This window comes from Phaethon aethereus (assembly GCF_964289735.1).
Source record: "Phaethon aethereus genome assembly, chromosome: W".
NCBI classification, from domain to species: Eukaryota; Metazoa; Chordata; class Aves; order Phaethontiformes; family Phaethontidae; genus Phaethon; species Phaethon aethereus.
This window is the reverse complement of record NC_138581.1, coordinates 2,277,766-2,299,810: the sequence shown is the minus strand read 5'-3', so window position 1 is coordinate 2,299,810 and position 22,045 is coordinate 2,277,766. Positions and strand designations below refer to the sequence as shown.

The 22,045-nt window shown below is 37.5% G+C and overlaps 1 protein-coding gene across 1 annotated transcript in view; it reads right to left on the bottom strand.

The window, feature by feature from the left end:
• The window catches only part of LOC309415263 (methyl-CpG-binding domain protein 2), a gene marked incomplete at both ends in the record, with an annotated part of 38,510 nt that overhangs the window by 11,220 nt on the left and 5,245 nt on the right, over positions 1 to 22,045 (bottom strand). Inside the window, 2 exons of the mRNA XM_082012730.1 lie at positions 7,678 to 7,815; positions 14,509 to 14,668. Of these exons, the coding sequence (XP_081868856.1) occupies positions 7,678 to 7,815; positions 14,509 to 14,668 (298 nt within the window). The remainder of the gene's footprint in view (positions 1 to 7,677; positions 7,816 to 14,508; positions 14,669 to 22,045) is intronic.

Genomic DNA, 22,045 nt, shown 5'->3' with positions numbered 1-22,045 from the left:
ATGAATTTTCTTCTTCAACCCTTTATGGGTTCTTACCAGTCCCCTCTGAACCCCTGTATCTTCTTCTGGATTTTTCTGAAGATTCTGAGCTGGACCAGACCTGGACAAGTATTTCCCTAACAGCTGCACCAGGAATAGCTATTAAGGGGCAGAGAGAAAGGGAAGGAAGCTGCTAATACAAATTCAGAAAAAGCTTTTCTGTTACTCCACTTACATGATGAAGACGCAACTATTCCACAGCAACAGAAGTAGGCATTCAAGCCACTGAAAAAGATCATGTAAGTCTCGATGCATAGAATATGTGTTTCTGAGGTTACAGCCCTAAAAATAGTTTACATTATTTAACTTGCAACTCTCTGATCATTAGTGAGGCAGGGAATAGAAAAAGAAAAAATAAAGCTCAGGCTCACAGGCTTTGTGCCCCACTAAGCAGAGAAGTAAGCACCTGAATTAGGAGCAATTCATAAAAATCCCATCTAGTTTAACAGCTAGCATCAGCATCCATAGACCACAGCCCTGGCAGATGCCCCCTTGGCATTCCTCTCCTGCCCAAAGCCACCCAGACTTCATAAAACAAGCAACAGTTCCTCACACAGCGCAAGCATCTGCAGATACAGCCGCTCAGTCCCAATAAATGGCTGCCAGCAACAGAGGCCACCTTCTGCATCATAACCTTACATCATCTCACAATTAGAGGTCTCCTTGCAAATGGAGTGAGCTATCCAGACTCTGGGTTTTTCTCAGCTTGAGTACTCTGGAGGGTACCGCAACCCCTGAAGCACAGGGCAGGCTGATACGGTCCCATCTTCCTTCCTCCTGCTGAGAATGCACCAGTACAGCCAGAAAAGCAAGACTCGTGCCTCCAGGAAAGAAGCATTAGCAACCATGAGACCCTGTTATTCAGTAATGAGAAGTCTTATGGGACCAGGATAGGATGGAATGAGAAAAGAAACAGATTTCAAGATTCATCATTGATACGATGTGCTTTTTCATTAGTGATGCAAAATGAATAATTATTCTGAGGATTCATCAGTCAGTTCATCCTGTTGGAGGATGAAAAATGGCTCAAATTCAGTTTTGCTTGAAGTAGTGGTTAGGGAACACACACTGAAAAGAGCCTAAACCCAGGTCCTTCATTTACCAATGTTTGAGTGTTCTAGGTTCAGAAAGAGCCAGCAGACAAGTGCTCCATTTCCTAGGAAAATAATTGATATGCATTATGTCAAAAGTGACCTCTTATGCAATAACCTCCTGCTGAGCAAGAAATGTATACCTTATCACTCAAACTTACTATCCTAAGGGCAACCCTGGTTTTTTCCTGTGACAGAAGAGGCAGCATGGGAATGCAATGCCAAGGTCCCCGGGGTGCAGCAGAATTTCCACTTCCTTGTTGTTCTGAAACTCTGTAACAGCAGAGCTGTACTACAGCTGTGCTTCTGCAATTCTTTGTTTGGAGAATTATAAAATATTGCTTCCTCCATAATTGTTTCTTGTCCAAGAAAAGCTATTTGTGACTAATGGTGAACTATAATCTAACCCGTAATCTCTGTAAAAACGCAATCTCCTAAGAAACTATTATTTCTCATTCAGAAAACAAAGAAATTATAGATTAGCCTCTCAATTGCAAGAACCACCAAATACAAACATATTATGAGCTGCTCCTTTTCCTTAGATAAATAAAAGTCTATTTGCAGTTGCTCAAGCAATGGAAGCCTACAGGAAATTTTTGCTAGAAAGCAATCCATTCCAATTCTATTATTTTTAAAAGCAAAGCACATATGTTCTAGCATTCAAACATTCTTGGAGGGTGACTGATTTATACATAGGCCAATCAATCAAGAACCTCAAATTTCATCTGCCATTTGCTGTTTACAGAGTATTGAAAATACTGTAGATGTCAACAGAATGATGTACGTGACTGGACACACAGAAGAAAGGACAATGACTCTGATGTTGGTGAGTTCAGAGATTTGTTTACCAAGGTAGTTTCTTCTACTTAGACAGCTGCATATACCTGCTCTTAACTTGCAGCAGCAGTCAGAAAAGGCTACCATCTAATTTAGATGTATGATGGACACATCAAGTTTAACAGCACAGTCACAACTCCCGGTAGCTGCCTTGGCATCTTCCCAGCTCTCAGGAGCCGCATTTATTTCCATGCTGCTTGCAGATGCATTATAACCTGGTATGCAAGCTGATTAAAAGTTAGTCATTTCTACACAAAATACAGTCAACATGTCTGGACTGTACTGCAGACACAGACAGCCTACAGTTTTGTTATGTTTTAAACTGTGTTTTAAAGGCTAAGTGAGACCAGAATGCACACAGTTACCATTTGGGAAACTGCTCAACTGATTGACATTGCAGGCATTAAATGAGGAAATATGATTAAAGAGAGGTCTTTTCAAAGTCTCCATGGGCGAATTTAAAAGGAATGAGAATTTCTCCAGAAACTGGAAAACTTCCTTCCTCTTTTATAACCAGTTGCTAAGCTCTACTGCACCCATAATTGCCAATCAAAATTTCAGTGTTCCTTTAGTTGCCTGGGAGAGAGAGATGAAACTTAACAATCTTGCTGGGGTTCTTCCATCCTTCTTTTTGATAATTCTAATAGATACTAACCAAGAAGCTGAAGTTTTCCAACCTTATCTAATTTTAGATTCCAATCCTTTAAGCTGTTCCACAGGAAATAAAATCACATCTATTTGACAAAATATAAAGTGCTAAGAGCTAAATATCTCTTTCTTATTAAGAAGTGTTCACAAGACGACATATATAAAATGACATCCTGTAATTTTTCTTGTAAATTAGGCTTTTTAGGCTGCATATATATCGCCCAAAAATTACTATGGTCAGATTTAGTTTGTCATATATAATCCAATTCAATAATCCATTACAATACAATCCACTGCAAACATATATGACACTAAGTATAAAAGAGACTTTCGAATCAATTTTAAAGAGTACTTCTGGCCTAGAGATAGACAATGTTACAAGTAAATACATCAGGTTTATCCCAAGCGGCTTTTAAAAAGTAAATACCCTCAGATTTATCCTAAGGTGTTTTTTAAAAGTGGTTATCTGCCACAGAACTAGAGGAATCAGATCACATAATACTAACTGACTAACTCACCCAATTTTCTCAAAATGAGCTTTGAAGAGAAGGATGGCCTTCTTTTAAATACTTGAGGTACGGTCGTGGAATATTTTTAGAAAAAAAAAAAACCCATTTTTTAGTTCCTTCTTTATCAGGAAGATACTGAGGTCAACATTTTGTGAATTCAGGGTTATGATTACCACTTACATAAACATCAGTTTTACCAGTATGGTATCAAATATCCCTATGACCACGATCAGCAGTATACAACAGAATTAACTAATGATCAGTGAGTCCTCAGGAGTCAAAGCTCTCTCAGAGTAATACCTCAGGTGCCATACTTTTGGGGCGCAGGGGTAAGTGAGTGAGCTTCATATTTACCCTGAAAAAGGTCAATTAGCGTGTAACAGTGAGAACGAAGAAGCTCTAACACATGAAGAAGAGAAGTGCTCTATACAGGACATAGACATGGACCTGTTGGAGACACCAAGTAAGTGTAGGTACAAAGGGCAGTGATCCATAAGAAAGAAGTTTGATTTGCAGCACCATTCTGTTTGATCCAGTTCAGTACAGAACACGTGACAGGCAAGTAACTCCAGTTTAAATGATTACATAAAAGATTTACTGCCTATAATAGCTTCAAATAGTTACAGGACTTCCTCTGCTTCACATTCACTCTTCTCATAGAGGAATACTCAAATCCAGATGCACAAGCGGAGCATTAATGTACCCTCAAGTACTGCTACATCTAGTGGCCTTTTTGCTAAATAGGAAGGAGGCAGAAAACAATGTGATTTGAAGACAGTACTCAACACCCCCTATGAGGAAGATGACAGATATAGTTGCACGATTTTTTCATTTATTAACTCCAGTTTCAATTTCAGCAATGCTAATCTGGCTTTTTAAAATCCAAACCACTTGTTTAAAATTCATCAAGAATGTATCATATCTTATCAAAACTTACTAGGTCTAACAGTGGAGAGGAGGCTAAAAGAAGGAGGAGTGGTCGTTTTTTTTCCTTTCCTTGCAGGGCCCACTAGCAATCTTTCAGGATTCCTTTTCTTACACTGGTTTATCAGTGGACTCTGCGGGGGAGAAAACCCCAAACACACAGAAATAGTAAGAAAACCAATCTTAAGTAAGTTTATGGAGAGTCACAATATTTTGAGCAGGCTGATGCTTCAAAGAGAGACTTTAAAGCACTTTGAAGAAAACTTCAACTGAGGGTATTAGATTTGCTATTTAGGAACTTACAGATACTCCTATCATTTGATTAGCTATGAAGAATTTGAGTAGTCTCCATGGATTGACTGGTACTGGTATTTGAACAAAAGCCACTTAGAGGAAGAAGACCGATAGTTAAGAGGAGAAAAATCTAGTAAGTAGGAGAAGACCCTTCAGAGCATGCATGCATACACACACAGCTCATGTTCTGCCACTACCTACTTCCAGGATTCTCCAGAACATTTTCATTTTTTCTTGGGTAAAGTTCTCCACTCTGATAATGAGTAACCTATAAAAATTTTAACGATGGCTTTGAAAGCTTCAAGAAGCTGTCCTGCAGAGGTCTTGCTTGAAAAAGGCTTAGACAACCTCATGACATTTCTTGTGTGCAACCAACTAGCAAGCTGAATATATGGAACCAGCAGCTGCCACAAAGATCTGTTGCTTTAATTGACAGATTTACCTATACAAAGATCATAGGCAACCTGCTATTAGTTTATCTTACTAAGAGCCACCACAGGACTTACTGCTTAAAGAAGATCTGCTGCCAAATGTCTTCTCTGCTAATACCAATAAGCATGTCTTCTCACTCTCAGGTCATGAAAAAAGTGACTGACTGCCAAAGGAGCTACAGTATTCATTTATGTTGATCTCTACATAAGGAGGTGGGCCAAAGAGAATTTTCAGGGAATTCTGGTTAGACTGTCTTTTGAAAAGGGAGCTACAATAGAAATAAGCGGATAAAGTTTTCAGAGATGGATATCTAGAACTACAGAAGCAAGAAACCCTTAAAAGATTTGGGCTAAGGATTGAAGAAACAGGAGCAATGACACCAGAAGTGGTAACTGAATAAGCTTTATATACAAACAGGCAGCACAGTCAGTGTTTCAGCATTCACTTGAATATCCAATACTGATATATTTACAGTCTATGTACAGGAAAGTTTGCACACCTGAGTATGAGAGAAGGCGAAGACAGTGATACATGTAGGGATTATTTATGTAAGGAAAATATAGGCTTTATCTGGAGGAGAAGAGAATTCAAATACATCTGCAAGGCTGCAATTGTCCAACAGTTGTACCTCAAGTGACAGGTGCTCCATATGGTGCAGGCTTTATTAAGAATAAAGTTGTCCAGCAACTTCAGTCCTCACCCTGGCTTCTCTAATTTATCTCAACAGATCACATCAAGAAAAGAATAATTTCTTTTTGAAAACCAAGCAAAGATTGTACCTATTAATATTTATAGTACAGCTAGAGAGTAAAACATTGGAATGAGCTGCATTCTATGTTCAAACAAGATGTGCATGTGTGTGAAGGACACACACACGATCAATGACTGGAGTTCCTCCACACTTTTAGTTACTAATACCAAGGAAATACTGATAATTGTATGATGGAAATCTGTGTGTAAAGAAACCAGATCACTGGAAATTGTTTATGAAAGCTGTCGATTTGCTTAAGATTCTGCAGTAACTGACAGCATACTACCTACATTAAATTGCTTGGTTACAGATTTTTTAATGAAAATTTTACTGAAAAGTCACTCAAATTTTATATAAAAACAACTGTAACAATCTGCTCTCTCCCTTCCCTAAGTCTCTCACCTATGTCAGTCATCACTACTCAGAACGATGACAAACCAGAAAACAGCTCAAGGCAGCATTCTAGCTCGGAGAAAAGCAAGAGTAAGACACACCAAGATTTGCTTTGCTAGTAGATATATAAGATTAACTATTCCACATACAATGCAAACAGAGCTAGCATTTCTTCCAAATGAAGTGTGTCAATACAGAGTAAGAATAGTGTTTCAAGTGTCCTCTTCCAAAGACGCACTGTTGCAAGCAAGGAGAAAGGAGTTTGACTGAAAAGAATGCTGACACAGTGATCAGCAGACGATGATTTCTTGAAGATTTTGCTATAGCTTAATCCGTTAGAACCTATCTTAAGGAGGGAAAGATTTAACTTGAGTAGATTTGAAAATAGTCTATTCTGCAAATCTTTACTGGATAGTAATTTTCAAGAGACAAGGAATGAATTCCTGAAGATTTCAGTCACCATGTGTTTGAAGAAAAGATTCTGGAAGAAAGAAAACAGGGAGGAAATAGGCAAGCATGAAAGGGTTTGGAATCCATCAAGATATGAATTGCCAGGCATCCATTTCTCTTTGCCACAAAGGTGCCATAACTTTCATATGCTTTGGTGATTATTACTGGTTCAGCAGACATGACCAAAAAGAAATTCCTGACACACAAAGTGTAGTAGTTCAAAAGGAAAACCCGAAGGATGTGAAGAGAATCAATAGACACATGCAATTATGCATCTTTTAGATCTGAATGTGATACACTTACATGGCCCCTGTTGAACTTCATGGGACCAACAGTGAGGTTAGCTGAAGCCTTCAAATCTTGCTAAAAGACATCTCAACAAGATGATCCAATACGGCTCGATATTTCTTCTTTTTCTTTCTCACCTGAATTTAGAGGATGCAGAGTCTAAATTCCTTATGTTATTTCTTACAAGAACAGCATTCAAGGTGTTTGAAAGTGCAATATTAGAGACAGCTTGAGTTTCAAAGGAAATGTTGTTAAAAGTTAGTGACATACGAAGAGTACAAAAATTTGAACATGCCTCTGCATTTTCTTCTCATCCTGCACTCCTAAATAGAATAAGGTATTTCAATTTGATAGTAGTAATGCTATGACTCAAAAAGTACAAGTCAGACTTAAAAACAATACCTCAATCCAATATATACCACATTATCTAGCCAATCATTTGTTCATTAACTAGATTTCCATTTCTTCTCAGCTCCCTCCTCTCCATAAAAAACAAAACCAAAAAAGCATTGTGTGAACAGGTGATCTGTCACTGATATAAAGAAAAGCAGCTAAAGGAGAACTTGGTAAGATGACTTTATGTTACTGTGGTTTGTATTTATTATAGTATTATAGTGAAAAAGAGGGATTTAAAATACAATTTTTTATTGATTTTCCAAAAAGTTCTTCTATATAAAAGATATTACTTCTTGATACCCGTGTATTTTACAAAAACTTCTGTTAAGAAGCTGAACATGATTTTGTATTTGAGTCCAATTGTGACAGTACAGCATATATCTGAATTTCAAAAGGAATATGGTAAACAAATATGAATGAAAGTTTGCATTAAGAAAAATTAATCTCCATATGAACTGACTGTTATTTCTGTATTTTTGTTACATTATACGTATTGCACACATTTCTATAACTAACCTTCAAGATAGGAATTTTCATCTGTAATTGAAGCACAGCTGAAAACAAGCACATTTTCAACTTGTTTCAACTTCATGAGCAGTAATAATGGAAACAGACTAATTCTTACCTGTCGTGGCTGCTCTGTCACTCGCTGTGGATCAGATCTTACTTTGTTACTAGGATGATTGGTAACTTTGGTGACAGGTTGCTTGAAAATTGATGCAGTTTGTCTGATCGGTAAAGTTGTATTTAAGTCTGGTTTTCCCTGTTTAAAAAAAAAAAAAAAGTGAATTAACAAAAATTATACATAACAATTACAAAAACTAATGTTGGATTCACCCTCTTCTACTGATGTGCAAAAAGAAGGACATGTCTCTGGAGTTAAAGATTTTCCTTAAATGCTGTACTTAACTAGGCTTTGCAGTCATCCATTTTAAAGTAAAAAAAAGTAACACTTAACTGGTTCCACACATTTTCTCGTTCTCTGGAAGAATCAAAATTGCTTGCAAGTCCATCTTTTCTTTTGTTAAAATACATATGTTAATTGTTCGAGTGACTTACATTCTGAAAAGAGATAGCTTCACCATCAGATGTTAAAATGAAATCTCTAAAACTTCATGAAAATATGTTTGTAGCCAACAGTTTATAGAGTCCAAAGTCTTAAAGGACAGCAACTTCCTACATAACTTGGTCACAAATTTCCTCAGCAATTCCTGCATCAAACAATTCTTAATTAAGTGCAGCAATTTTTTCTGGAATGAAATTAAAACTGTATCAACTTTAAAAAGTCTTTTGGCAAAGGTAGTTTTTATCAGGTTTGTGGACTGATGATTCCCAGGCATCAGGTATCACTTTACCAGTAATACCTTGTCACACATCAAACCCTTCAGCCCTTGGAGATACTAGTGTCTCTAGTGTCTCTAGTATCTCTAGAACCCCTCTCCGCAGCAACAACCCCAGAAGTATTTAGGGTGGGGGAATGGACTTCTCCCACAACCCCCAAGACCAATGAAGAAATAAAAAGATATATTATCACCTGCACACCATTCCAGCGTCTCTAAATCTGTCTCTCTATCCAAAAGCAGACTGCCAGTTTGAAGTGCTGTGCCAACAGAAGAGCACCTTACAGCTTTTTGTTGATAATCCCATTACCTCCAAGTCCTGAAGACATACTTCCAGTCTTTTTGACTCTCGCATTTTGTTTGGTATTTTTCTTAACGACTGAAATAATTCCCTTTTCTTCCCCAAGGTTACAAAGGTGTGACTGAGAAGACATATGACTATATCCACACAAGAAAGACACTGAAAATAAATATCCCATAATACATATTTTCCCAATGAACGTGTATCAAAAAGCATGTTCTCTATTTTGCAGAACAGCACTAAGCACTTCAACACATTTATAGCCATACATAGTTTCTGACAAAGAAAAATGGTTAAGTTTTTGCTTTTTAAAACTTTATTACCACTCATTCAAAAGGATGAAAAATAAGTTCTTACATAACATTTCAGATCTCAGAAGTTTTATAATTGGCTGTGAGATCATAACTCAAAAGTTACACAATTCACCCAAGGATCATGTTAAAAGAGTTTTTCATTAGGATTTACTCAGACTCCTGATTTTGTGACAAAAAGCAATCTCTTGGGCTTAGAAATGGGAATTAAATCTCAATCTTAAAATCCTCCATATTTAGATTATACAATTTGGACTACACAACTTCATAAAAGAGTCTATGTTAAGAATCAGTGAGCACATGCCTGTTTAAAATCTTTCGTTCCTAAGTTGAACACTCTGGAATTTCAGATGATGGAAGTTAGAATACTGACTATAGATATTCTGTAATGATCTGTATAAAAATGAAATTAAAAATATGGCAAGAGGCTTAGGCTTATTAAGCAATAAGCCTTCTCTTCACTGCATCCATCTCAGATTAAATTCTTATTTTAAAAGTTTGTATCCCTCTTTCAGAGCTTTGCTCGAGCAATCTGACAGGGTAGTTCCTCCATCATCAGAGTGTCTTGTACTTTAGCATACCTCTGTTACTGCAACGTAGATGGCTGATGAGAAAGGGAACGTGAAGTCATTCTTCCTATACGTGTACAGTGCCTGATCTATAAACTAGCAATAAAGAGAATATCATCTCTGTGCTCCACAGAAAGTAATCTTCATTATGAGACCGTTCTACAGGCAAGCCACTTAATCCCAAAATACATCCTTACACACTGCAATGGTTATTACATTGGCTGCTCCTATCCTACTATTTGATTCATCTGTTGGGTGCGGGGAGAGGCAAGGGAGGACCCACTTTCTATAGCCTCCCCAGGATGACACGGCACTTTTAGATCCTTCCTGGTAGAAAAAAAGAGGAATTCCTCCATGTAATTCTAAGGAATGTAATTGATAGGACGGAACTACAGAATAACACTTCAAATTTATCTAGGCATCTCAACATAACCTAAATGAAGGGATAGCTTAAAAATTTCAGACCTCAATTTTTCAAGCAGATGGCAAAGAAGGTGATTTATACATATTATTAGCTATTCAGCAGTACGACTCAATTCATACACTCACACATTATAAGTTACCGCTGTAGCATATTGGGAATCCTTGCTTAATACTCATAAGAGCCAAAGCAGTTTTCCAGACCAACAGAAGAAATATGCTAGAACATACACATGAATTCTGAAAGAGTTCTAGAAATCTGTTCTTTTCAATGGAAGTGATTCTGAGCACAGGTCTCTAGTCCTAACACTCCTTTAAATATACTTTGTTATTTTATAGGTCCCCTTTCTTCATCATTTCCAGGTAGCAGTTAACTCATTATAATAAGGTTAAACCCACAAATTCCAATGGAAGTTTCCCGCAGAAATTCAGGCACCTATCATTTCTGGTTTATAAACTTACAGCCCAAAACTAACCAGGCTCCACGTCCTGCAATGTTATTGCTTCCAGATGGGAAAAGCAGCACATCTCCATCCCTAACACACAGTTGATCCTTGTCTAACTGGGACCACGGTTTCCATGGCCAGAGCAAATGGCAACAGAGCACGAGTACTTCTGCCTGATTACACTTAATAGTTTTAACCAAAGAGAAATTATTGTTCAATTAGCATGGAAGTCGTAAGACCTTTTTATCCAAAGCAACAGTGAGAATCTAAGCTTATAAATAAATCTAGGTATCATTCTTCTCCTAATGTTTTACCAGGTAGTCCCACTCCACTAGAAAAATACTTTCAGATACTTTGGCCGTTGCTTTTAACACGTGCTTTGCATGATGGATACTGGTTATGGGCTCTATTTTTTTTTTTCCCTACTGATGATGACAATAGTAGGTCTAATGTTAAGATTTTTGTATACATTTTCATATACAATTAAAGCATCTCTGATGAGCACAGAATCACCAACCAGAGCTAGACAGTAATCACATGTACTTACATTTGCACAAGTATTTTGACAATGAACTTTCCTAACCCCACAGAACTTAATTCACACCAGAACCTCGATAGACCTTGCCTATCCTACAAGCTTTGAATTCCTTGATCTTGTGACATGAAGTTCAAAGTAGTATTTGATGCTTTGAAGTCCATGCCCCCAGGGTATTTTGTGCACTAGCATCAGTATTAGTGGTAAAATAGCTAGTAAAACTGACAAAACCGATAATATTACACAGCCATCTGCCATATGGGGGATAAATCTGGTTTAGCAAACATTTCCAGAACAAAGGTCTTAGTTTAAAGATTATGAAAAATATGTACAGGTTCCTTTTGGCCTGTAGTGTGACTTTTAAAGAGAAGTTAAAAAATAAAGCCATTAAACTTAGAAAAATAAAAGGGGATATTTCATCAGGCAGCATGAGAAATTACAACAATTCAGCTACATTAATGATATGGCCCCCAAAATTAAAGACAAACCCTGATGAGTTATGAACTACGCAGGAAATACAGGTTCAAGGTCTAGGTGCCCCTTATACTTTTTATCAAGGCTACATACTAGAAAATGGTCATCAGGGTAAACTGTTTAAACTAAGAATAGATCAATACCTAAGTACTCTAAGTGTAATCTTACTACTTTCCTACTTTATTTCCTTTCTAATCATAGTCACATGTAGGCTTTCTGATCTCATTCTAAATAAACAGTCTCTCATTGTGGCACTCGAGTTTTGAACAACAGAAAAAAACTCTTTAGTACAGAAACTTGAAAAGCTCACCCACCCCCAGATCTTCAGATGTACGGGGAGCGGGAAAATTATCACACACTATCAGGAAGCGACTGATAGTCAAAGAAACTCTTTTTCACAACAAATCATAGGCCAGCCACATACAAGATTTATTCATGACAAAGGAAGAGCTTCCAGTACACCCGAATAGAAATAAGTTAACAAAGATCCCTACAACCAACACCTCTCCTGAAGAACAGAAAGCTCTTTTGAGCTTTCCAGATAGAAGACGCTATCTACGTATTTCAGATGGTCAGACACAGATTACTTCATTTCGGATGGCGATTAAACTCACAATGTTCAGTTTTAGGCACACCTACAAAACTTCAGCCTTCAAAACACGGAACACACTGTGGGCTTTTACATTGCTTGACTGCTATCACGAAACAAAATCTCCTCCAACTCTGGGAACTATAGCAATGTATCAGCTAGCAGAGATATCAATGTTCCCTGCTCATTTTTACTCATTAGGAGTCTTTTATGCTCCAACAACAGTTTCCAGAAGAACTTCAGTCCACTACCTTTCCAAGGACATGTATTTCCAGAAGCATCAAAGTGCCCCAGACATAAAAACGTTTTAAGAACTCAGCAATGTATTTCCAGGCCTTTCAAATCCTTTAACCTAAGAAATCACTTATAACCAGACAGCATGTTTAACCAGTAGTCTCTACGACATTTTATTTTCAATAGAAAGAATTGATAAGCATATTTTTATAAGCACAGCAGTATGCTCTATCTACTGGATTCATATTCAATCGTCTTCCTTATTTCATTGCCTCTTCAAAAGCACTTCAAATAAATAAAGTAACTCAATTTGCAAGTGCAATGTAAAAATGGTTACACAGAAAACAATGGCAAGATTAGTCCAGGCTGAAGCAAAACTCCTCCTGCAGCTCTACTATAAATAAACGTTTCAAATATATGCCTTTATTGCCAATACTGAAAGGTCAGTAAGAATGCACAATGCCAAGATTGGAGAGAAGTATCTTGCTAGAAGAATATTTCCATGTTGTTTAAACTGTTGTACATTAACATCACAAAATGAAGAGCATTCATTAGCATATGTTATCCTCAGTTCCATTTTAAGCCAGTATGGCAATCTTGACATTGAGTTCTAGTCTGCTAATGATGAGAATCTCGAAAGTTAGAAGTACGGCAAGACAGCATTTTCATTCACCAGCTGCATAAATCTCACTGCCTAGACACGTCCAAGAAAGGAGACTCGAGTATAGTTTGATACTCCTTCTTGAAACATAAGGGGAGCCAAAGAACTTAAAAACATTTGTGGTAAATTGTTTGCACAAAAACAAACAACCCATAAAATATGGGCAAGTTTGTGTATAAACTTGCCTCTGCAAGTCTGTCTTTCATGCCCCCCCCCAGCAGCACAGCTGCAAGACGGACTAGAAGACAACCACAACCAATCTCTTGAAAGTGAAGTGTCTGCGGAAGAAAATATAAACTTCAGGAGTAAGTTGAGATCTCATTTTTAACTATCACAGGAATACTGCAGAAATTCTTGAAAGCTCATGAACTACACATTCAGTCACTTAGAAATAATAAATGTTATTTACCTAAAAAAATGCACTTTTTTCTAATCTTGTATTTAACAGAGCAACTGTGAGCAACATTTAAGTAATCTAAGATCATAGGAACACAAAGTGAGCACAGACTCATCTAGATTTTATATACCAAGTTTTGTAGTTTCTGCTCATGCAAAAAGCCTAACCAAAACCTTTCCTTGGACTACCTCCAAATGTTCTATTATTTGAAAGCCTCATGTCTGTGGGTAGAAAATATTAAATAATTTGAACACATGCTTTAACTAAAAAGAAATCAGCATGAAATGTATTGCTCTTGCATTACAAACGGCAGATGACAAAAAACATCAGTGCACAAGATATAGCTATAACGTGTTAGGTACTTTCATACACTACTGTAAGTTACGAAATCCTGAAAAAAAAACCACTTTAAAAAGAAAACATTGCAGGTTGCTACAGAAATCTTTTCAAACTGTTGCATGAGGTTTCTAAAGTTTGTCCAGGAACATAGGATCTGACAGTCAGGTAAATTTACTTGTCATGTCCCTATGTGCTACATCAGTTATTTCACTTCTGTATGCTTCAGCTTTTTATCTTTTATCTACTACACACATTTTCTTTAGTATTCAAAAGGATACACTGTTGTTCAAAAAGAAATAGACAATAGGAGAACAACCGGATCAATTGAGAAAGGCCCAGTCTTAAACAGAAAAACACCTGGCCTTCTTAAGCTGTACACAGACATCCAGATTTGAACAGATAAATACATTTGCCTCAGAAAACAAGCTTCCTGGCACATATTGCACACATTAAACATGTGAACTATTTCATCTCAGAACAGGAAGATGAACATAGCAATTTGAAGCCTTGCACAGGTGAATCTCTTGGTGTCAACAGTCCTAACTTTTCCCATTTAGAAAAATATAATTCCGGTAGATGGCTAGCACTGAGATTCTTAGTCCCAAGACAGCTCCTGAATTACTCAATCTTTTTGATTCATACTTAACCTCACCATGGTATTTTCTTGGTAGTAGCAGAGCATTCCTTCCATTTATAAATTTGCGTCTCTACCACTACTAAAAATTAAACATACATGTACATCTTAGAAGCGGACTGCTTTAAGCAGAAAAGAAATTGCTAAATGAACTACAGGAAAGGAAATTCTTAGGATATCCTTAAACACAGTATTTACTAACAAACCTTATTTTGATTGAGAGAATCATTCCTTAGTCTCTGTTTGTTCTTCTGCAATTTACTGGGCATCATCTTTCCCGTTCTGAAGTCAAAACTGCTGAGATCAACAGTGTTTCCCAGGTATCTTGCCAACTGAGGCTTGCTTCTGAACTTCTTACCACTTGGACTAAAAAGAAGAAAACACTTTAGTATGTTTTGTTGTACAAGAGGATACAACCTTGACTTCTTATAAGGTTTTATACCTTGTTAAAATATCTAAAAAGTTTCCATTATCTTTATTCCATGTGGCATGTTCATTGATGCATTGATTAGTGATAGTATACCTGCCCAGTCTCTGCATATCCGCTCCCATCTGCTGCACAGTAATTTATATATCAGGCTGTTGGACGCTAGGATACACTACACCTTGGGAAGTTGGGTTAGCAGTGCAGCTAAACCAAACTCCGGTACAAGAAGTATAAACGTCAGACTGTGGCCAAGTGAGGGACCCTCTCTACACAAACGTAAAGACTGTATGCGAGGTTTAAACCGATGGCTAGCTAAGGCCAACCTAGACTCAACAGCAACCCTTCTCAGCTATCAAACAGCAAGGCGTTAAACAGATGCGCAGAACTAGGATTTGAGATGATGCGACATCTCTTAGCTATTCAGTCACTGCGACTGGTGAGCAAAGCCAGATAAGTAACTGAGCAGCAAGCAAGCAAGCAGCAAGCAAGATGATGCAGAATATGAAACAGGTCCAAAGCTGCGATTGTGTATATAGATCCCATCATAAAATTAAATCAGTTGTAGGGAAGCTATTAAATCATCTTCATTTGGAATTATGGAATTATTATAACCCCAAAGTTCCAGCTGATGTTTTTGAGTAACATCAGCAAATTTCCAGTATCCTAAGGAACTGGTATGTCCACCAATCTTTACATCACAGAGCTTTCTGTCCCCTCATCTCTACTTCATTCTCAAGCATCCAGAACACACACTGTGCACACATTGTCTCCACTAACTCCACTAAATATACATTTAATCCATACATATTTTCACCGGCCTCACCGCGGCTTCCTGTAGTTTGTGAACACCCACCAGCCTGCATGCTCCATGTACAAGTCACTGCTAATACACAGCTTACTGACAAGAAGCTATAGAGTTTGTTTCACTGTAAGGGACAACATTGCTGCCCCCAGACTTAAAAGCTCGGCAGAAAATCAAGTGTCAAGAACTGCTATATAAAACTCAGACTGCAACACCAGTTTGTGATAGCCCCTCAGTATAGACAGCCATGAAAATGGCTATATACCCATCATGTGAAGCCAACAGTCTCTTGGCTTAATGCAAACTTCTATCCAATGAAACAGGCCAACTGTCAAAATCTTGCCACTACTGAAACTCAAAAGGTTAACTGAGCTCAGAGAGTTTTTCATGCCACTTCCTTTCTTCAGAAAACCACTGAAGATTTTTGTTTTCTTCACTTTTCCAAAGTATTTTTTTTAAACCTAAAAACACCTTGAGGCAAGAACTTCCCCACAGAAGGGTATGTATTGAATTCTGGGAAAAATAGCTAATTAAGCCAAACACTTTTCAAAGTCATTTAAATTAATCCAGAAATATGGAAAGACATAATTAACAAGAGGTAAAGGGTGGGAGAAAAAGACTTCAGAAAAAGACTTGAGATCACAATCTCAAGCTAACCTCCTCAAGGATGGGTGTGGGAGGAAAAAAGAAAACCCACCACACATACAAACACACACACTCCACCACAAACTCTTTTCTATTTCTCATAAACCAAGAATTGAAGCTATGCTATAAGCCAAACTAAATACAACACCAGTTTTATTTTAGATAGTGATTAACACCCTGGCTTGTTAACAGTAGGAAAAATTCTGCACTGAAGGTCAGAGACAGAACAAGTCTTTTGTGGGGCAAGTAAGTTTGCTATTAAAATAATCTGACCCGTTGTCTGTCTTTCCTATTCAGGCACCTGCAAGAGAAGTTCGGGATAAAACCTTGTCAAGAACTGCTGGCTGTGTAGCTAAATGCCCCTGTTTCCTAACAGAGCGTAAGGGCTGAATTTACTGAATAAAGCCTCCTGTTAGGAATTGCTTTCCCAGCTTTCCTAATGAACATAAAATACTGAATGAAAAGGACAAAACAATGACTATAAGCAAACCCTGAAATGGGTGTTAATATTCTCCGTTCCAGACACTTCTTTTTTTATTAAAACCGGCATACACTTGGTCATTTTAGCCCACAGCTAAGTAGCTACTAAAAGAATATAGGAATTTGACATCCTACATCTTCTTCTATTATAACCTAATTTTGGTACCAAAGATGAAACATGCGATCTTTCATTTTTCCCATATCACCACCTTCTATATTGGTCCACAAGAAGCTAACAGACTGTCATCAAGACCGTACTTCTTTTACTAGCTTTCCTCTTCAGGTTCCTTGCAGAGAAATGCTTCACATACACCGCAAAGGAATCCAAAATTCCAGCAGTGAGCAGTTATGAGCCTAGCTTCACTTAAAATTCTTCCTGTAGAACTCTGAAAACAGATTTCACAAGTAAAAGCAAACTTTATAAATGCATCCAACATTCTTTAATTCTATTATTTACACATCTAACATTTGGGAGGGTTTTGTTTGTTTGTTTTGTTCAGCAAGCCAAAAGCAAATCAGAGCATATGATCCAATATTCTATATTAGCATCTGCATGGATCATTGGTAGGGCTGGTATTAAAGCTATCTCAATCCACAGCACAAAACCTACCATTTAAGTTAAAGGTGAAACTCTTAGCAGGGACAGACTGCAATCCATTAGCAAAATATCTAGTTTTGCCCTAATTTCAGTGTTAACAAGAACTGCATTTTTGTGCCGGGATTAAAAAATACAAATATAGAAATATACAAATTGAAAAATAATCCAAGACCAAAAAAAAGCAACTGAAAATAGGCATTTTTTAACTACAAAGTGTTTGACATTCTGTCCCATCGCTTTTGCTTCCATGTTTTCCCACAATGGTGTGAAGGATGAGACCTGTTTTATCTGTCCTTGACCTGACATGACAAGAGCAAACAAAAAAGGCAGGCAGAGAGGAATCTGTCCACTTTAGCTTTGGTTGCCACTTCAGTCAAGTACTTATTCTGGACTTTTTTAGATTTCACTTACTGCACCATTCATTCTCATCATCCTACTCCTTTTCCAGATGTCGCTGCCTCTGGTCGGCACTCAGTGACCACAGTACCTCCCTGTCTCCCCAGAAGTACGTCACTCCTTTGCAACCCACTACATTCATACTATTGTCAATGCATCTTTTCCTTCCAAGTGGTGAACCAACCATCTGCCCGCTCTGACAAAAAGCAGAAATTGTTTTTCTTAGTCCTTAAGTGCATACTCTGCTATTCCTCATTATTTTCATTCTAAATCATCCCCTTATCTTCAAAGTCATCCAATTTCTCCCCATTTTTTTCTGATCCTCACTTGTTCTGATGATGTCCTAGGTATGAAACCTGCTCATGATGCACAGCACACACCACTTGTGCGTCCAAGTTATCAGCTATTAATAACTGCTTGGTTCCACGAACATCGTCCACGCAACTCCATTAGTAGCTTACTAAAACCGAGAAGCCCTCGTTTCATCATAACCTACTATTGTCTCCCTTTCACCCCGTACCTTAACCATTTTACAAAACCTGTAGTATTTTCCATTCTCCAGCTTCAATGAAATTCTAAATCTAGTGAATTCTACTGTGAAACTACATTTCATTTGATTTCATTTTCCACAAATGCCTCTATCCTTAATTGTTCTGCATTTCAGAGTTTCAAGAAATTCATATGGTATCAAAATACCAGAGAAAATACATGCCCTGTAAGCCTTCTGGTTCAGCATCATTAGCAGGCAAACTAAACACCCACTGACCTTCCATTCAGTTTTTCAAATGCCGTCCAGACTTGTCATTTGATATGTCATGTCAGACCTTCCCACTATTCTAAGAGGGAGATGAATATGTGAGCTGGAAGGATTTGAATAAACTCAAAACTTTATTTCCACCCCACTTGTATTAGTTTTCACATATATTCATTTGTTCACTTCCAGTCCTGTAGTTGTTTCCATTTTCTACTCTGAAAGTGAAGTTGTCAAACTACTAAAGCAACGCCTTGATTTCTGAATCATTCCCAGATTATCTTCAATCTCTAACCTGCTCCTGCTGCAAAGCTTTCTCTTACCTGCAGAGAAAGCTCCATGAGGTAAAAGTCAAATAAAAAGCCTATTTGCAGAGGCTTTATTTGAACATCTATTAAATAATTAGTAGGCACTAATGGAAAAGAGTAAGGTTATAGAATGTAAGCAAACCAGTATATCTGCATAAAAGCCTGCTACTTACACATCTTGGTTGAAACTAAGAAACAGCATGCTGGTTTTTTTTTTTCTTCCCCTAAAGGTCTTAAAACCAAGTTTAAGTTCAAATTTAGTTTTGAGTAGAAAAGAAAAGTGGAAAGAGAGGTACGAAGCTTTCTTCTCTCTGAGAAGGTACTCTGGATGATACTCTAGAGACCCCTTAGAAGTCAAACTGAAAGGGACATTGAAGAAAGCTCAGACTTTGAAGTCACACGCTGCCGAAGATTCTTAAAATGCATTGCTCCGAGTTCACGTACTCTAAAATTTCAACTGCTACAAGAGTCAGAAGCATGGACAACTCCATTATTTTGTGGAAACTTTACACAGATATGGGAGAAACCAGTAAAATTTGCCCTCATCTACATGTTCTGGACATTCATTAATTTTACACTGACTTCTTTCATGCAACAAGAAGCAAGTGAAAGCGTTCTTTCAGGGTGCTGTGACATAGCAGAGCCTCTGGTCTGCAATTTACTAAATTGCAGCGTGACCCAACATTGAGACAATTTAGAATTGCAAGATCAATGTGGGATTACACAGGAATCTTTCCACATAGAATTTCAACAATAGACTGTTGTAAAACTGTTATTTTTATAAACAATAACTAAAAAAGTTATAAATATTTAGTCTTACCTAAAGACAGCTAAATTTCTATAGCTTCTTTAAAAATTTGTTAACTTCAATTAGAAGTTTCTGGCTTTTTTTTCCAAAAAGAAATGTTATATTTAGTTCTACCATAGTTGACATGCATATCAGTACTTAAATTTTATCCTGTCAAATTAAAAAACATACTTTTTTGACATAACCAATTAACAAAAACCAGCACACCTCAAAAGAGGTGACGTGCAACAACATCTAAAAACTATTATTTCAATGACATTATCAAGGCTCAAATCATTTTATGCAAGATTAAATGAAGAACACAAGCCTTCACCTCCAGCTATATGCTTGTGCAAATTCACATATTACACAAATTGAAGTTCTTAGTGGGCTTAAGGTGATCATGTTATAGAACGAGCTTGCAAGGAACTTTATTTAAAAAGACAGTTTTCAGATGTTTCCTGTGAAGCAGTAGAGCAACCTAATTAACATGCAAGGAAATTACGCTGAATTGTATCTTACAGCAAAGCCTACGTGATACTAGCCTACCTGGCCCCCTCCCCAGCTCAAAATGCACCACAAGTTTACAGGCAAGACAGTAGCGTGGCTTATTAAAACATTAATCTTGTTGCAGACATTTTTGGGTTTTGTTGCTTTCAAAAAAATTTTGGCAAACTTTTTTTTTTTTTTGAGCTTTTGCTTGCTGGCCCTCCCCATCAAACAGATTTTGGAGGAAATTTCAACCACAGCAAGCTTGATGCTCCAACAGCAGATGATCACATTGAAGACATGCTGTCTTCTCCAAGTTTAAAATGTCTTGCTTTTCAAAGCAGCTCTAGCTTCACAGTTTTGCAGCAGTGGCTAACATGATAAGAAACTGAAGAAAGAGAAGGTCGAATATCATGGCTATCATAACCACAATTCATTCCCTCAGTTTAGTATTTACACCCTCTACTACAGCACTGCAGGGTCAGTCTAAGCAGATCAGCCACGCCACCAATCCCAAGGCAGCCCACAGTTGCACAGGTCCTGTTTTCTCAGGATCCCATCTGGTAGGCTGTAAATCTGACCTAGAGCCACACATCAATGAAGAGGAAGAAAAACGCTGAACACTTTTGAAAAGGCAATTCAGATTAAAGACATCTTAATTTGGCTACCTAACAGAGGTTGAGCAAGGCACAGTATTTCTACCAGTCACTCCCCTCCACAGGTTGGGAATGAAGGCCAGGAAAGTAAGGAGATTGAAAATATAGCCGAGCATTTCACAGTGTAATAGTTAATAAGACCACAGAAATCCTGCAGTAAAATTAGTTGTTTGATCCTATGTTCAAGGGCACCTAATATTGGGCAGCTGCCAACTAAAGCCTCCTAGGTAGCTGACATCCAAGGGAACATGACAGATTTGTTCACCACGATATAAAAAATGCTCTGCGATTGTTGGAGATAACTTTCCTCAAAGATTTGTTTGCAAATACTCAAACACACACTATAAAGACGTTCAAAGATTCAGTAAAGAAGTCCCTACATAAATGGCATAACATAATACATTATCATGCCTTCAAAGTAGTTCAGCATTTGGTATCTAATTTCACTTGCAACAAAAATATATATTTTTTTACACAATGGTACATATAGTTTATACCACCACACTGAATCACCAACAGCAATTGACACCAATAAACAGTAAAGGGTTAATTTCTAGATTTTTATTTAATTTTCTATTTATGGAAATATTTTGGATTCATTTATTATATTATTACATTTCTATGTTTCCTAAACAACCTGATGAGCTCCTTTGCTTGGACCAAGGACTGATGCGTTGTGCCCTCATAAAAAGAAGTCAGAGCTACCCCTATGACTTCGTAATAACCATTGTTATCATTCAGTACAAGGATGAATTCACCCTCTAAAGAAAATAAATTGATTTTGCATACTAAGATCCTACTAGCCAATGTGGTTCAACCAGCATTCCCCATGCCGCTCCGAACTTAAGTAGGGGAGATTGTTACGATGCATTTTCAGAGATGGGGCAAGTAACTGAGCCATGGAAATACAAAACACCACCTGTTCGACTTTTTTTTTTTACATTCTCCTTCCAACAGGCAAAGCAAAAGGCTACTAAAACATTTAAATCAAAATCTAAATATGATCAAAGAAAGCCTACACAAGAAACCTTAAAGTTGGGCTGACTTTGGCCTTGTGTTGGTTTTCATTTAAGTTTAGAAAAGCAGTACAGCTATGAGCAGAGAAGGAGAAACAATGCAGACTTTCAGACGAGATTAGAAGAACTAGACGGCCACTGAGAATTCTCCTCAATGAAGGTCAGCCCCTAAAGTGGGTGCACTGCAGAAAAAAAGATGGAATAGGAGCAGCACTAAGAAATTAGCAAGCAGCTAACGGCAACAATTTTTTTCTTGCACAGAAGGTGAAGTACATTCTCAAAATTTAGACCTCACTATTAGGACTTGTTCTACACTCTAATTACATTTGGAAACAAGAAGCCAATAAGCCTATGTATAATATAAGCAGAGTTGAGCATCGCTCAGGAA